The sequence below is a fragment of the Dermacentor variabilis genome, chromosome 4, assembly GCF_050947875.1.
Source record: "Dermacentor variabilis isolate Ectoservices chromosome 4, ASM5094787v1, whole genome shotgun sequence".
NCBI lineage: Eukaryota > Metazoa > Arthropoda > Arachnida > Ixodida > Ixodidae > Dermacentor > Dermacentor variabilis.
Window position 1 is genome coordinate 8,148,812 of NC_134571.1, and position 18,427 is coordinate 8,167,238.

The following is an 18,427-nucleotide window of genomic DNA, read 5'->3' on the forward strand; positions in this document are numbered from 1 at the left end:
TCCTAAGGCTGAAATCAGAATGCATTTCCTAGAACTCCAGCTCAAGCATTCCTGTGCAGAGTTCTACACAGACGCTTCGAAGTCAAATGCCGGGGTATCCTATGCAGCCGTCGGCCCATCCTTCTCGGAATCCGACGTACTGCATCCGGAAACAAGCATATTTACGGCCGAGGCCTACGCATTACTCTCTGCTGTGAAGCATATAAGAAAATCGAAACTTCCAAAAGCAGCGATCTACACAGACTCCCTAAGCGTCGTGAAGGCCTTAATCACATTCAGCAAACATAAAAATCCCGTATTTAATGAACTCTATTCCGTCTTGTGTAAAGCGTACTCATCTAAGCAGCATATCATAATATGCTGGGTACCTGGCCATAGGGGAATTGTAGGCAACGTTCTGGCGGACGAGATGGCCTCGTCGATCGCATCGCGAGCCGCTAACCCTACCGCTGAAGTGCCTGTCACCGATCTGAGGCCTTTCTTGCGAAGGAAGCTGCGAGCCCACTGGCAACACATGTGGGACGCGGAAACAAATAATAAGCTCCACCTGATAATGCCACAGTTAGGATTCTGGCCCTCTACTACAAAATCGCGCCGAACAGATGTCCTATTCTGTTGTATAAGAATAGGACACACATTTGGCACCCATAACTTTCTACTCACCGGAAGTGAGCCTCCAACCTGTGGTAGATGCGGGGAGAGGCTGACCGTACTCCACGTCCTCCTGGAGTGTCGGGAAGCCGAATCTGAGAGAAAGAGACATTTTTCCTTAGCATACCGACAGCACATTCCCCTTCATCCTGCGATGTTTCTTGGTCCAGAACCGCTTTTTAATACAGACACAGTCCTAGGTTTTCTCAGAGATGTGGTCTTACATGTTATTAGTCCCATGCATTCGTAGCGCCTCCTCTCTCCAGAGGATGCCACTGCGATAATTGTTTTGCATAGCACATGCCTCCAGGCCCTTATGTTTTCAAGGGCTCTAAGGAGGCAGTAGTGCTCTAGCATTTCTTATAATCTGATATATTTTACCTATCGCATCATTCTTTTTAAATGCATCGAAATGTTCATAGTACAAGTCATATGTCATCGTCATAATTTTATTACACAGATTTTACGCACTTTAGAGCGTATATTTTAAGGCCCCTTTACAGCCACGTCACACCAATTTCATAGTAATCATAGTTACACTGTACACCCACTACCACAGACATGGCGCTCTTTGGCCATTCCTGGCCCTTGTGCCATAAAACCCAATACATCATCATCATCATCATTCATTGCTGGCAAGTTCTTTGGTGAAGTACACTTTCTCACAAAGACTTTGGATGCCGTTTCATCTGTCTCGTACATTGCTGAAGACGCACCATCTACAAGCGCCGGTTGCACCATTCAAGTGCATTTGGAAAGGAAATTTAATTCACCAGATGCACCTTGCGAGTGCGCTGAGGCGGTCTGCGCATCGCTGAGTTCCGTGTTGGCAACCGAAGGGAAGATGCAGCTGACCAGCAAAAGCTAAATTTTGCCAGCTGTAGAACTGGCTGATAAGTTCCTTGTGGTTAAAATCGCAGCACTGAATGCACTGCTAAGGAAAACCCCACGCCAAAGCTGTCATGCCAAAGCTGTCTTCATCCTGGAATCCGTGTGCAGCTGGACATAAGACTTGGTTTGGCTGTAAAGATGTTGCTGACATAATCCACATGCGGCACTGTTGAAAGTGAGTGGTCTTCACTGCACACAGAAGGCAGCCGAACATTTGAAGTGAATCTCGGAATCAGTGCAAGCCATCAAGAGTGTTAGCAAGGGCTCATTACCGCTGACAGATTTTTAATCGATAATAAACATATCACATCGAGGGCTGCACCACAAGACTTATCAGGGTCACCTGAAGAAAGCATTTCGACCTCCTGCAGAAGCAGCTGCACCAAGTATGTCCAGAGAGGCTGTAGCTGTTGTGTACAGCAAATATGAAGAAATGGAGCTAGGGTTCACTAAAAATGTGATTGTTGCGTATGATAGCACGTGGTCGCACATCTCATATTGACATGACAACTGTCATAGAATTTCATGCAGGCTTAGTGCTGAATTCTATTTTTCTATGAAACCGATGCCATGGGTGTGTTCTAGGGCTAATGGAATATGATGTGGGCTACAGTCAACAGAAGGAGACACATGAGTGTCAAAAGAATACAGATGTAAACGCAAGCAGGATGGAGGTTGAAGCAGCACTACAACTCTTCGGACACTCACTTGCCAAGAATAACCTTTCTTATACGAACGTAGTATGTGATAGAGACAGTTTCACATTCTTGGCATTCAGTAAAGATGCAACATATGGGTTCATCCCTCTTACAAAAGAAGATTGCAAAAAAGAATCAGATTTTCCCTTCGTGGGCTTGTGACTAGTAGCAAGGAAGGGGCAAAGGAGGCCTAACACAGTACCTCATAGAAAAGCTGACTGCCTACTATTTCTTGGTTCTCAGAAACCACTCTTAGGTTAACAAAATGAATGGAGGGGTCATGGCTACGTTTTATCACATGACATCGTCAGATGACCAGCTTCACCATGAACTTTGCCATGGCAATTCCACAAGCTGGTGCAAGCGCCAAGCAGCAATAGCTTCTGGAGAGCCTCAACCAGATATCACAGATACAAATTGGCAAGTCACGTGGTTGTTGCTCTCCTGCCAGTTTACCATTGCCTCTCCCAGCCTCAGCTCCTTGAACAGTGCAGGGGCAAAAAGGCACAAAATGCTGCGGAAAGTCTTCACTCAGTGATTCGTTCTGTATTGCCAAAGGATAAGAATGCAACATTCAGCGCAGCTGAGACAGCAGTCAGTGAAGCGATTCGTAGGCTTAATTCTGGAAGGCGGCACGCCTAGAGCAAGTTCTGTTCTTCCTCTGGCATCCTTCCTGGAGGACTCTCACTTCAGCAGGCAGCAGAAAAAGATGCCAAACGAAAAAGTAAAACAGTGAGATTTGTATGAAAAATAAGAGCAAAAGAGAAAAAAATAACAATGCCAAGGAAGGGACACCAAGAACTACCACCCTGGTGCTTTCTAAGGTACACAAAAAGGCAAGCAAAGCTTTGGAGGCTGTTTTCTCAAAACCATATTTTATGCCATTTGTCTCGCTCGTGGAGCAGATATCTTGGCAACCACTTGGGTTATGTTTGGGTTATTATTAATCTGTTTGTGTTGTTACATTCCTTGAAAAATGCTGTGCCACGTGACCTGCTTATTTTTGTCTCAAAATTATTTGTAAAATTATTATGCAGCCTTTGTATGTGTGTCATTCTTGCCTATTTGGTATGGGTAACAACAAATGTGAACTTCGCATCATCACACAAGAAATTGAAAAATGCTAGCATGTCATGGGATGTAACATACATCTGAGAATACATAAAGAGTTGAACCACATTTCCAGCATACTTTATAAGCTCTCTAAATTCTCTATGAGATTAGTGGGAAAAAAAATGTAGCTTTGAAAGTATAAGCAAAAAACATTTTTTCTGGTATGTTGCCGTAGGCAACACTCGTCAATAAAGGGTTAAAGCTCCCAATTAGGCTGTTATGTCAGTTTATGAATATAACTGATCAACCTTAAGACATGCACGCCAGGATACATGGGAAGAAGAAATGATGGTGTCTTGGTGAGGGAAAACAGAGAAAGCAATGAGTTCAAGTGCACGGCTTCTTGTAACCTTAATGCTTCTGTTGCTAATGGATACCATCACCTTCTTGATGCACAATAACCACGGCTGTGTATGTGACATGAAATCTGCTTTTGCTATGTGCTATGGTTCAGTGTACACTTGGTGCTTCCAAGGAGAGTACAATGCGTGTCTGTAGCACTTCTTGCCTTCCTAATTCGTTCAGGGTGAGAGCAAGAATGAGGAAGCAATCACGGACCTGCATGTGGCTTTCCCCGAGGGCTCAGTGTCCAGGACAGTTGGTGGCACTGAGAGCAAGGCATACCACACACGGTCAACTGCCAAGTCAGGGACGGCCGAGGACAAAAATGAGTCCTCCGAGGATACTTCCAAGCCACTTACCCTGGAAGACATGCTCGAGACTTACTTTGAACCAGAGAGCATGGAAGGCGAGAACAGGTGACTGTTGTGCATGGCGTTCAGTTGTCCTTAGGTGTGCACTCACATATTATATGGTGTGACTACAAATATAATGAAAGCAGTTCCTCTCATATATTATTTTTTGATCACAAAATAAAGGTTATGTATGACCTTATGCTGTGTGCAGCAGCTACAGCTAAGGGCTTGGAAAAACAGGAGCAACTTAACAGCTCACCTGTATACTTGTTCAACGCGGGCCTTTGGGCTCTTCTACTGCTGCGAGATAAACAGATAAGAGGGGTATATATTTAGAAAGTAAGTTACAATTTATTTTTAATTGAGGCACGAACATCAGAAAAAGTTTACATTGTCAGATAGAATGACTGTTCTAGATAGGAACCATTTATTATCTTAGAACAAACAGCACTAATTTTTTTATACCATTCTCATACTTTCTGCCACCAGGGACTGAAACCAGATTGGCTGATACAGCTGAACCTTGATATAATGAACTTGAATATAATGAACATTGGATAAAAGTCTAAAATGTTTCTCATTAGCATGTAATCATCATCATCAGCGTGACTATGCCAACTGCAGGGCAAAGGCCTCTCCTATACTTCTCCAATACCCCGATCACGTGCTAATTGTGGCAATGTTGTCCCTGCAAACTTCTTAATCTCATCTGCCCACCTAACTTTCTGCCGCCCCCTGCTACGCTTCCCTTCCCTTGGAATCCAGTCTGTAACCCTTAATGACCATCGGTTATCTTCCCTCCGCATTACATGCCCTGCCCATGGTAGAGTGTATAAGCGCGACTGGACGAGGACGAAGAAAGAAAAAGATACACAGACACAAGTCGCGCTTATACACTCTACCATGGATTCTAACCAACTAGCCCGCCAACGTGTTTTAACCCTGCCCATGCCCATTTCTTTTTCTTGATTTCGACTAAGATGTCATTAACTCGCGTTTGTTCCCTCACCCACTCTGCTCTCTTCTTATCCCTTAACATTACACCTATCATTCTTCTTTCCTTAGCTTGTTGCGTCGTCCTCAATTTAAGTAGAACACTTTTCGTAAGCTTCCAGGTTTCTGCCCCGTAGGTGAGTACTGGTAAGACACAGCTGTTATACATTTTTCTCTTGAGGGATAATGGCAACCTACTGTTCATGATCTGAGAATGCCTGCCAAATGCACGCCAGCCCATTCTTATTCTTCTGATTATTTCAGTGTCATGATCCGAATCCGCGGTCACTATCTGCCCTAAGTAGATGTATTCCCTTTCCACTTCCAGTGCCTCGCTACGTATCGTAAACTGCTGTTCTCTTCCGATACTGTTAAACATTACTTTAATTTTCTGCAGATTAATTTTTAGACCTACCCTTCTGCTTCGCCTGTCCAGGTCAGTGAGCATGCATTGCACTTGGTCCCCTGAGTTACTAAGCAAGGCAATATCATCAGCGAATCGCAAGTTACTAAGGTATTCTCCATTAACTTTTATCCCCAATTCTTCCCAATCCAGGTCTCTGAATACCTCCTGTAAACACGCTGTGAATAGCATTGGAGATATCGTATCTCCCTGCCTGACGCCTTTCTTTATTGGGATTTTGTTGCTTTCTTTATGGAGGACTATGGTGGCTATGGAGCCGCTAGAGACATCTTTCAATATTTTTACGTACGGCTCGTCTACACCCTGATTCCGTAATGCCTCCATGACTGCTGAGGTTTCGACTGAATCAAACGCTTTCTCGTAATCAATGAAGGCTTTATATAAGGGTTGGTTATATTCCGCACATTTCTCTATCACCTGATTGAGAGTGTGAATATGGTCTATTGTTGAGCAGCCTTTACGAAATCCTGCCTAGTCCTTTGGTTGACAGAAGTGTAAGGTGCTCCTGATTCTATCTGCGATTACCTTAGTAAATACTTTGTAGATAATGGACAGTAAGCTGATCGGTCTATAATTTTTCAAGTCTTTGGCGTCCCCTTTCTTATGGATTAGGATTATGTTAGCGTTCTTCCAAGATTCCAGTACGCTCAAGGTCATGAGGCATTGCGTATACAGGGTAGCCAGTTTTTCTAGAACAATCTGGCCACCATCCTTCAACAAACTTGTTGTTACCTGATCCTCCCCAGCTGCCTTCCCCCTTTGCATAGCTCCCAAGGCTTTCTTTACTTCTCCCGGCGTTACTTGTGGGATTTCAAATTCCTCTAGACTATTCTCACTACCATTATCGTCGTTCTATCTCTATAGAACTCCTCAGCCACTTGCACTATCTCATCCATATTAGTAATGATATTGCCGGCTTTGTCTCTTAACGCATACATCTGATTCTTGCCTATTCCTAGTTTCTTTTTCACTGCTTTTAGGTTTCCTCCGTTCCTGAGAGCATGTTCAATTCTATCCATATTATGCTTCCTTATGTCAACTGTCTTAAGCTTGTTGATTAAGTTGGAAAGTTCTGCCAGTTCTATTCTAGCTGTAGGGTTAGTGGCTTTCATACATTGGCGTTTCTTGATCAGATCTTTCGTCTCCTGCGATAGCTTACTGGTATCCTGTCTTACAGAGTTATCACCGACTTCAATTGCACACTTCTTAATGATGCCCATAAGATTGTCGTTCATTGTTTCAACACTAAGGTCCTCTTCCTGATTTAAGGCCGAATACCTGTTCTGCAGCTTGATCCAGAATTCCTCTATTTTCCCTCTTACCGCTAACTCATTGATCGGCTTCTTATGTACCAGTTTCTTCCGTTCCCTCCTCAAGTCTAGGCTAATTCTAGTTCTTACCATCGTATGGTCACTGTAGCGCACCTTGCCGAGCACGTCCACATCTTGTATGATGCCAAGGTTAGCGCAGAGTATGAAGTCTATTTCATTTCTAATCTTGCCACTCGGGCTCCTCCATGTCCACTTTCGGCTATCCCGCTTGCAGAAGAAGGTATTCATTCCGCATATTATTCTGTTCTGCAAACTCTACCAATAACTCTCCTCTGCTATTTCTAGAACCTATGCCATATTCCCCCACTGACTTGTCTCCAGCCTGCTTCTTGCCTACCCTGGCATTGAAGTCCCCCATCAGTATGGTGTTATTTTGTTTTGACTTTACCCATCGCTGATTCCACGTCTTCATAGAAGCTTTCGACTTGCTGGTCATCATGACTGGATGTAGGGGCGTAGACCTTTATGACCTTCAATTTGTACCTCTTATTAAGACCTTAAACCTTAAATACCTTAAAAGAGTAAGGCTTAGCCTTATTCCTAGCCTGGTGCGGTTTCAGGACGGTAGAGCGTTCTTCGCTGCTCGTAACCCGACTTCTTCGCCAGTTGTGCTCTCTCAGGGCACTACTGTGACTTGCTTTACTGACACCGAACCTCTTTCGCTAGTACCGCTTCACACCGAATCACCACTTTTGTCTACCACAACTGATGATCATACTGCTGCCGCTGCTTTAACGGCTGCGATAAATCCCGATCTGACTGCTGTGCAGAAAGAAGACCTTTTGGCACTCCTGCAAAAACACAGCGCCTTATTTGACGTTCACTCCAAGCTTCTGGGGCGCACTTTCGTCGCAGTACATTGCATCGAAACTGAAGGCAGTTCGATTGTACGCCACCGCCCGTATCGCGTGTCTTCCGCAAAATGGAAAATCGTTGCAGATAAGGTTGATGACATGCTCAAAAGAGACATCATTCGGCCATTGTCCAGTTCTTGGTCATCTCCTGTTGTGTTGATTCGCAAGAAAGACACCTCTGTACGATTTTGCATCGATTATCAAGCCCTTAATGAGATCATGCGCAAAGACATGTATCCGATGCCAAGAATCGACGATGCCATTGACTCCCTCCAGGGTGCAGAATATTACTCTAGTCTAGACCTCCGATCTCGGTACTGGCAAATCCCCATGCACGAAGCGGACAAGGACAAGACAGCCTTTGCAACACCAGACGGACATTACGAGTTCAACATCGTGCCCTTCAAGATTCAAGATTCAAGATTCAAGATTCATTTTATTTCTCCAAGAGAAAAAGGCCGGGGACAAAAAGCTGCCTTGAAGCAGCTTGACGGGGTCCGGGGCCCATTTACAAAATGGCAGCAGTGAAGGGAAAAAAGTACAATTTGACATACATCATGAATCAAGGAACACAATGCAGAATTTCAATTCAGCCTAATGCAATACAAGGTTAAAATTCAAATATACAATGCACTGAGAAGTAACAAAAAAGCATAATACAGCGTTATAGCAGAAACAGAAGGAGTAAAACGTAATTGCATTTCAACATTACGATATGATATATCAAGTTCAAACAATACATAGCAGCATTTCTTTTTATACAATGGAAAAAAACACTGTTAGCCTAATTTGGGTTTGAACCCACCACATGCTTAAAAAATTTGCTGAACAATTGTTTTTCTGTTTAGGTTCATATTTTCTGTGTACCATTTGTTTGTGTTAAGGGTGTTCGGAACCAGGAAATGCAACATTTGGGAGCCATACGTCATGCGAAGTCGGGGTAGATGCCATTTCTCTTTGCGTCTGGTGCTTGTATGAGTGTGCGTTTGTGTCACCGATGAGAGTTGGATTATGAACTTAGCCCGAGGCAAGCTGAAGTTATTCAAGGCGCGAAGAATGGTAAATGACACTAGATGATGAATGGGAGATATTCCATGTTTAATAAACAGTGGTCTGGTGTGATCTAGGTAATCTGAGCCAGAAACTATGCGGATAGCTTTTTTTGCAGAAGTAGTAGTTGGTTTAGATGCACGCGAGCCGCAGTTCCCCACACAAGATGGCAGTAGCTTATTTGAGGTTGAAATAATGAATGATGTTATAATTTTTTAACTTTCACGGGAAACAAGTCGCGACCTCGTGAAAGAGCTCCTACAGATTTATGTAGGTTTTGTAATTTACAGGTTTATGTAATTCTCCTGCAACATTTGAACGCATGATCGACACAGTTTTACATGGCCTTAAGTGGAAGACCGGTCTGAGCTATTTAGATGACATCGTTGTTTTTTCTACAACTTTTCATCAGCACCTTGAGCGTTTAGACCAAGTTTTCACATGCATTTCCAACGCTGGACTCCAACTCAACACAAAGAAAGGCCATTTTGCCAGAAAGAACATCAAAGTGTTGGGCCACCTTATTAGCAAAGATGGCGTTCAACCAGTTCTTGACAAGGTTGCTGCCGTGCTTCGCTTCCCTCACCCTGAAAGTTTCTTGGGCCTGGCATCTGTGGGGTCTCTCACACCCGTGCTCTTGGGACAAAGGAACGACAACACAGTAGTGCAAACAATCACAAGGGCATTTATTGCACCTTTCATAGATCAGTGCCTGCTAGCCGAGTTGCTATCCACAAAACATGCCGATGGGTGCGCGACAAATCTAGAAGTCTGACTCACCGCGACCGAAAGCGAGCGAATATGTTCGCCCCATGCTGGATCCCAACGCCTGGTCCTTCGCGTGTATGGTCACGCAAATCGTGGTGCGTTCGAAGGCGGCCACGCGAGGCGGTCTCGCAGAAGCATGGGTCGGCGCACGCGCAGGTCGGCACGTCCGTCCCGCTTGCCTCCCGAACCCCCAAAGAGCAAGCGCCTTCCTTTCGGCGCCCAAGTAACCTCGCCTGTCGGCGGCGTTAGCAGCGCAACACTCGCGCCATCTCTCGCACTACGCTTCAACCACATCGGTCGGCGCAGGCGTCACGCAGGCCACGCGGCGAAGCGGGAGTACAGGAGACGCGCCATGCGGGAAAAACACATCAGGGGACGCGCAAGAGTCGCGCATCCCCACATCCCCCCAACCTTAAATCACTACATATTCCGGCAAGACATGTGACACGGTCTAACATCAAACGGTGCTTCGCGAACAAGGTAGAACATTAAACAGTATCACCATCGCCCGGGGTGGCTCGATCGTAGTCCGGGGCAGCAGCAGACGATGTGCAGGTGACGGCAAACCAGGGGTGACTCCAATCACGCTGCGTAAACTCAACACACTCGGCAAACACTAAAGTAGTGCAAGGGAGAGGAATTATGCATGCGCATCGCCCACGTGGTACGATGTTCAACTCGGCTAGCAAAAGATCGGGCAACTACTCAGATGCTAAGTTCACGTGAACGAAGCTCGCTTTCTTGAGTCGAACGAGTAATTTCAATTCGTGCGAGGCTAAATAGAATGAGGGAAGCGAATTGCAACACCTCAACGCCACGGTCCACCAGGTTGTGTCCCTCCACGTGCGACAGGCAGCTTCGTAAAGCCTTAGGCCTAAAGCGTCGCTACCCTGACAACAACCGGCATCCAAAAACAACACCCAAAATAGGCGCAAGACAGGCAGCCGCGAGGAGACGTTAGCTCTGTGAGGTGGTCCTACTCCGCTCGGTGCACGCAGCATCCGAGTTGACGGCGCCCACCGTCCCAGACGGTGTCGGAGCGCCCGGTGCCAGGCCGCAATACCAGTCAGCCCGTAGTGGCACCCGTGGCCCGCGGCCACCCGGCTCCCAGAGCCGCGACTTCATCAGAGTCAAAGAGATAGGAGAAGCTATTTACATCAGAAATTCGAACCACCCACGAGGCTTCCGTACTCACTCGCTTCAGGCTTGCCAATATGCTCCGCGGGCGCTATGCCTCGCTCTCCCAGGATGCAGACCACGTGGCTCTCGTACCGACCAATTTCATTAAAAAAACACTTGCGAAAAGGCTTAGCATGTTGACATGTTCATACGCACTACAGCCACCATCACCTCGCTCAAGAAAGCACGCCGCCGACGCTAGCAATCAAAATTCACACTAGGCCTACGCTACGGTTCAAACAAAGGTATCGAAGGAAGCAAACTGTTAAATCTATCGTCCGATGCCCCAAGAGCCCCACGTTGGGCGCCAGATGTGGGGTTCTCCTCCCAACCAGTTCAACCAGTTCTTGACAAGGTTGCTGCCGTGCTTCGCTTCCCTCACCCTGAAAGTTTCTTGGGCCTGGCATCTGTGGGGTCTCTCACACCCGTGCTCTTGGGACAAAGGAACGACAACACAGTAGTGCAAACAATCACAAGGGCATTTATTGCACCTTTCATAGATCAGTGCCTGCTAGCCGAGTTGCTATCCACAAAACATGCCGATGGGCGCGCGACAAATCTAGAAGTCTGACTCACCGCGACCGGAAGCGAGCGAATATGTTCGCCCCATGCTGGATCCCAACGCCTGGTCCTTCGCGTGTATGGTCACGCGAATCGTGGCGCGTTCGAAGGCGGCCACGCGAGGCGGTCTCGCAGAAGCATGGGTCGGCGCACGCGCAGGTCGGCACGTCCGTCCCGCTTGCCTCCCGAACCCCCAAAGAGCAAGCGCCTTCCTTTCGGCGCCCAAGTAACCTCGCCTGTCGGCGGCGTTAGCAGCGCAACACTCGCGCCATCTCTCGCACTACGCTTCAACCATATCGGTCGGCGCAGGCGTCACGCAGGCCACGTGGCGAAGCGGGAGTACAGGAGACGCGCCATGCGGGAAAAACACATCAGGGGACGCGCGAGAGTCGCGCATCCCCACACATCGTACTTCAGCCACTTCATCAGTCATTTTGCTGCCATTGCGTCGCCGCTGCACAAGTTGCTCACGTCGGGCACTGCTTTCCCTTGGACAGACGACTGCAAACTTTCTTTCCAAGCCCTCAAGCAAGCATTAACCACCTACCCTGTCCTCTGTCACTTCGATGAGAACGCACCAACTTGTTTGCACACCGACGCTAGTGGCCATGGGGTCAGTGCTGTCCTTCTACAGCGTGATACCACCTCACGAGAGAGAGTTGTTGCCTATGCCAGCCGCGCATTAACGGCTGCCGAAAAGAACTACTCGATTACAGAGGAGGAATGTCTCGCAATAGTTTGGGCGATACAAAAACTTCGACCATATCTTTATGGACACCACTTCACGGTCATAACCGACCACCACGCCTTATGCTGGTTGTCGTCAATCAAAAATTTGTCTGGACGCCTTGGTCGCTAGGTGGTCCGCTTACAACAGTACAATTTTGAAGTTGTCTACAAGTCAGGAAAAAAGCATCAAGATGCCGACACTCTCGCTCGCTGCCCGCTGCCACTATTGTCTTTGAGTATATCTCTCTATTGCTCGCCACTTGATGATGAGAGCAAGTCGCCACTCCCTTTATTACCTCTAGCAGTTACTTGCACATTATCTTCCAATTGCGTCACTCAGCTCGCCTTGTGTCAACGTTCTGACCCCTACTGCAACAGCATTATCCAAAGCCTGTGTGGAACTACTTCTGCACCAAATGCCAGATTACATCGACAACTGCAACTATTTAAGCTTGACAACAATGTGCTGAACTGCTACATTTACAACTCCGATGGACACCGCTGGGTACCTGTTCTTCCATGTTCGATGCGCACACAAGTCCTTGAAGCCTTTTACGATGACCCATCTGCTGTCCATTTGGGTTTCCAGAAAACATACCACCGCATTAGGAGCCATTTCTTTTGGCCAGGCATGTCTACCTTTGTGGCCAAGTTGTCGATTCTTGCGTCCAGTGTCAATGGTGGAAACGACCGAGTTCGCCTCCTGCTGGGCTTTTACAGCTTATCCCATGTCCCGAGACACCCTTTGCCATTGTCTGAGCATAGGTGCTCGCTAACGGGTAATGCCTACTCACATGTCGCACAGCATTGCTCTGAGCAGGGGTGCACTCCAATCTATGAGAACACCACAATACTTTCCGCGCATAGAAATCAGACTACGAGGGAGAATATTGAGGCCTACTATATCAGGAAAAAAGGGTCGCGTTGTGTAAGCGTGCAATCATTAAATTTCTACGACAGTGAATTTGAATTTTTAAGCCGCCTCATAGTATAGCATTAGATTACAGGATTTTGTGTTCTTGCCTGCACACTGATAATGACGCCATCGACGGGAGGGTACATGGCTATGGGTTGTGTACATAGGTTTGTGTATGCCTTCAAATAAAGTTAATTGGGAGTTCAGCGCTGTCCTGTGTGTTCCTGCCTTCTGTCTTCTTCATATTGCGTTGCCCCTTCAAGATGTACTACTAACAACCAATGGCGCCTGTCGGGGTTATAGTTGCGTCGGTGAAGCAGGTTGTCGCGAATGGTGAAATGGTGAGCTTGATGGCGCAGCATGCGAGTGGTTGGTGGGGCTGATGAACCAGAAAGAAAGTCGATAAGGGAGGCAATCCAATGGTTCTTGCGCTGCTCATAAGCGATAGTGGTAAGGTCGAGCGAAGAAATGGCAAACTGGCATAGGGAGCAGCAGGCATTGTTGTCAGGCACGGAAGAGCACGAGAAGGCATTAGCATCAGAATGCTGGCGTCCGCTGCGGTACAACACATGGACATCGTAGTCATGGAGGCAAAGTACCCGTCAAGCAAGAGACCGTCTTGGGGTTCTTTCAAGGATGACAGCCAACATGGTGCATGGTTGTCTGCAACTACATCAAATGCACAGCCATACATATAAGGCTGGAACTTAGTAAGGGCCCAGATGATGGCCAGGCATCACCCGAAACATGGCAAGTTTGCTCTGCAACCAACTTGACTGAGCGATACAAAATATGAATGGTTGCAGCTCATATGTCTCTCTTGGCTATCTCGCAATTTCTTGTCGCCCATGAGGGCGAACCAAGATGGCTTGGGAACCTATGCTAGTTTGTGATTGTTGAGTCTTAGGTCAATGTGAATGCAAGAACCCAAGACTGGCCTGGGTTCTTCTTTCTTTTAAGCCTAGCACTCCTGTTCATACTGCGACAACAACTCTATCTGACAAGTTAGCAGAGCAACACCGTGCTCATAAGGTCTGCTTTGGCTACTTCTCTTACCGTTTTCTCCTGGGTAGGTGCGAACAGGGTGTACCTACACTAAAGGACTGAAAGATGGCTGTCCTGAAACTTGCTGACATTCTGGGATGTCACTTACACAGCTACACTTTTCCACAGGGTCTTAAATGCATGCAGTTCATGCAATGTTTGCTGAGTGTGCCCAGTACAGGAGACACAACTTGGCATTGACCCTGTTTCCCAATAGGGATGTTGGTGCTTTGTTGCATGCATGGTACTGAAAGGGAAAATTGTAGGGGTGTGCAAATGCTCGAATATCACTGAATCGAATCGAGTAGTGACCGCTCGAATAATCCAGTTTGCTAATTGAATATCTATTCAATTTTTCGAATATTCAATATATTCAGTGTAGAGATCCGCATATTGCCACAACCCTCATCTGCGATGCTGCCCAAACGAGCGCTTCACATCATTTTAGGTGCATAAGGAGTGCGAAGGGTGCCGCGAACGGGCCGCTTCAGTTGACGTGGACTTCGTCACTCTGAACGCTCCCCAACGTTGACCTGATGCAAGGATCACACACACAAAACACCACGTCAGCCGAGGCTGCCTCTGCCGGTACAAAGTTCGTCCGGGTCGACAGGACCAATCTACATGATAATGCGACGCTGGGCAGAAGGAATGGCAGCAAAGACAGCGCATATTTCATAAAGTGGGCAAACATGTGTGAATATCAAGCTGATTAGCCGCCGATAGACACGCAGATCGTGTTGAATACACGACAATTAACTTCACATCACTTCAACAGCCGTTAATCACTTATGAGCCACCTGGATGAACATCATATTAGAGAGTTTTAGCTTGTCGAATATTTGGGTAAACGCAGATGGACTGGGCATTGGGGCAGAGGAACAGAGGCGTAAACATGAGTGGCCTGCATGGTGCACCCACCTGGTGGCGCAGAACTCAAACAGGCAAAAACAGCTAGCATTGCAGTAACCAAGTGTATTCTACTTTGCTGCTGGTGTAAATTTTTGGCAGTGGTGTAATCGTGTTGCTGCTGAAAATTTATACCCACATCAAATTAAAATACACTTGGTTACTGCAAAATTGTAATGCCAAACTTGTATTATACTGCTCAAAAGTTGTCAGCATAAAATTTTGTGAAGAATGTCCTGATATTTGATATTTGATTCGATATCCAGCTTTTCTTTCTTAATTCAATTCGATATTCAATTCATAATGTACTACTACGTATTCAGTATTCGCACACCCCTATAAAATGTTGATCTACCAAAATGCAGCACAATTTTCCCTTTTGTGACACTTCCTCCACCTTGTGGGATTAGAATGATTTGCCATGTATGGTACTGCTGCCACCTTTTGCCTGTGCTGGATTTCATTCAGTCCTCATTTCACACCTCACTAGCTCTAGCTCATTGTGCAGTTTTCATTTTTATTTCTGCACAGTGAACTTTGCATGCTACCTCGAGAGCCTTGCTAACCTGTTTTTTTTATCATTTCACACCCTCTTGTTGTGCAGATACCACTGCAGCGTGTGTGGCACACTGAGGGATGCACGCCGCACTGTAGCTCTGGCAGAGCCTCCGAGGCACCTCGTGCTGACCCTGATGCGCTTCTCGTACGATGGCGCCACGGGAACCCGAGCCAAAATCCTCCGGGAGGTGGCATTCCCCCAGACTCTGGTGCTGCCCTCCAATTGCGGCCTTGGCAGTGACCAGCAAGCCACCTACATTCTCTATGCTGTGGTGGTCCACTCGGGCACTTCAGCTGACCGTGGCCACTATTACACATATGCTCGATATTCCAGCCAGGTCAGCAGTGCTCACTGAACCATTAGTTGCATTTCACTGTTTGCTGTGCCTGTTATTCTTTTTTACCTTTCACTTCACATCCTAAAACATTGCTAAAAGAATGAACTAACTATCCCGGCAACAAGTAGTGATCAATTTTCTGGCTTGCGCATAGTCACAGACCAAAATTTCTTGCAGGAATAAAATTTAGAAGTAGTGAGTAATAGGGGCAGTTACACTGCCAAGACAGCAATGTTATTGCCAGTCATCAGGCACATTTTCAGAGAGGGATAAAATGAGGCAGATCAGTGGGGCATTGGCAGACACATGCGGTGTCCTTGCAATTGCAAGCATGGGCCTGTGAAAACAGCTCTTTCAGCTTAGAGTCGGTTCTTAACATCTGCACGCATCAAGGGAGGAATGGTGCATGTCATGGTTACCATGTTGTGGGCGGTGGTCCCTGGCAGAGGCATAAAGAGTTTCCCACTATAACACCTAGAGGGAAATCTGGCGCCACTGTCTATGGTAGTTTTTTAAGGGGGCACCGTGCCATCATGGGAATGACGGTATATGTGTCTGCAAGGCTCGTGTTGGCTGGTGTTGTACGAGGCTTCGTCTAAAGCATGGATATGGCTACACAAATAACGCGTTCTCAAAGTAAAATCTTCATAAAATGTTTCCATTCACGCATATTACATCTTTACTCACCTACAATGCATGACCAAGCGAACAAAAGCAAGAACAGACAACAAACTGTTTCAAAGTGATCGCAAACCTTGTCGTCTGTCCTCCAACTTTAGTGGCCCGCTGATACTTTTTACGTAACATGTAATTGTACACGCAATAACATGTTCTCATAGTTAAACAAAACATGTTTTTGCGTAATAATAAAACCAAAACAGCCTTTCACGTGCTATTTTAGCAGAAAATGAATCATTGCGACAGACGGAACGGTGCTTGCCAAGCGCGTCTTCAAGGTGTCCTGTCTGTCCGAGAATGATGCCAATCCAAAGTCACAATATATCGGCATTCCCATGCATACCACAGTGCAGCAGCGCCAGATTTCCCTCTAGGTAATGTAGTGAGAAACTCTATGGGCAGAGATGTGTGCACAAGTGGTGGCCCAGTAGCCATGGCTTCAGAGCTGAAAGGCATGGGCTCTTCTTCTGAGTGTGGCAAGGAGGAATGCAACAGCGACCTTTTACTCAAATTCTTGTGCATGTTAATAGAACTCTTGGTGTCCTAATTGAAAGGCTTTCACCTTGCTGTCTGTGGTACGAAGTGTTTGCTTTTCGATGTAGAATCACATCACTTAATGTGGAATTGACATAAATCTCGTCTTTTGCACATGATACCCAGGAGTCACTGTCACCACGCAAGTCAGCCTACCGCTCGGGGACTCCTGATCCCTTGTGCAAGCGGTGGTACTTATTCAACGATAGCCGTGTGTCTGCAGCATCTTATGCCAGCCTGCAAGGTCTGACAAGCCGGTTTCCACGGGACACTGCCTATGTGCTCTTCTACCGACAAATGGACAGTGACCTTGCCTACCAGGAGGCTGCACCTGGGGACCTGCTCCATCCAAGCCTTCGGGACATGGTTGACTTGGACAATGTCAAGTACTTTGAGGTACAGCACTCTCTGACATGAATCTCTGACACTTGATGTGACCTCTCGCTTCACATATTGTTCGGTTGGAAAACTATGCAGCCTGCCAGCATTAAAGAGCTGTCCTTCTTCATTTGACAATTCCTTTAAGCCTCCAGAAGGTTGTCACATTGCATATATTTTTTATATCTGTATGCACAGGTAGGGTGCGAAAATTAGTGTACTGTACAGTGCAAACAGCCGTGATTGCAGTGCTGTTGCGTCTGCAGTATGGCATCACTGCTGTGACAACATCTTTAGCAAAAAAAAACAGAACTGATTGCTGAGCTGCTTGGTTAATATACCTGACGACAACTTTCTGTGGCAGCACAGCCAAAGCTACATGCATGTGCTCTCACGTGTGGACCTTCAGCTCTCGTGTTACTAGACGAAGTAGTGCTGACATTTTGCTGGCAGTTTCGGTTTCAGTTTTACCAGCATGTTCAGCGTGTGAGCTTATTTTTATTCAAGTGTTTTCATGTGAGCTCGCTTGGTATATCATTACGATCCGTGAAATAGTGCCAAGGTAAATCAAACATGGATCGTGTTGCAAAAGCAAATACAAATATTGATATAATTTATGACTGCCACACTGAAGGAATGAATAGCTGATCCCTTTCCCGAAACACATTACGTTGAAATTGCAGCTTGTTTTAGGCTAAGCCGAGCTCTAATCAATTGCAATAATATTATATGGCAAGAAAAGCAATATTTGGTATTCGGAAGGAGTGTAGCAAGCACTTTTATTGAAGCAAGCATTTATTTTGTGAAAAACCACAAACCATCCAGGAACTGGGCTATCAGAAATCCTTCTTAAGGGAAACAATCCATTTCAGGAATTCTATGACATACAGCATCGGTGCTTTCGATTGTTCATTTCGGAAGATCCAATAACTTTCATGAGATTTCACACAGTGGGCAGGAAACACGTTGGCGTCTACAGGCAGCAGCATCTTTGTGAGGGTGGCTGTATTCCCCAAGTTGAACGTTTGTCATCGTGAAGTGCCAGGTGCGCTTTCACCCATAGATGCTGACACCTCCCATGCTATATTGCTACATGCAAATTCATCTGAAAGTAATTATACCTACAGCAGTGAAC

General features: G+C 46.3%; 1 protein-coding gene across 3 annotated transcripts in view; it reads left to right on the top strand.

Moving 5' to 3' along the window:
• The window catches only part of DUBAI (Deubiquitinating apoptotic inhibitor), a 113,182-nt gene that overhangs the window by 87,249 nt on the left and 7,506 nt on the right, over positions 1-18,427 (top strand). For all 3 annotated transcript variants that reach the window (XM_075688057.1, XM_075688058.1, XM_075688059.1), the window contains 3 exons: positions 3,879-4,111; positions 15,411-15,702; positions 17,041-17,310. In XM_075688057.1, coding sequence (XP_075544172.1) covers positions 3,879-4,111; positions 15,411-15,702; positions 17,041-17,310 — 795 coding nt within the window. The remainder of the gene's footprint in view (positions 1-3,878; positions 4,112-15,410; positions 15,703-17,040; positions 17,311-18,427) is intronic.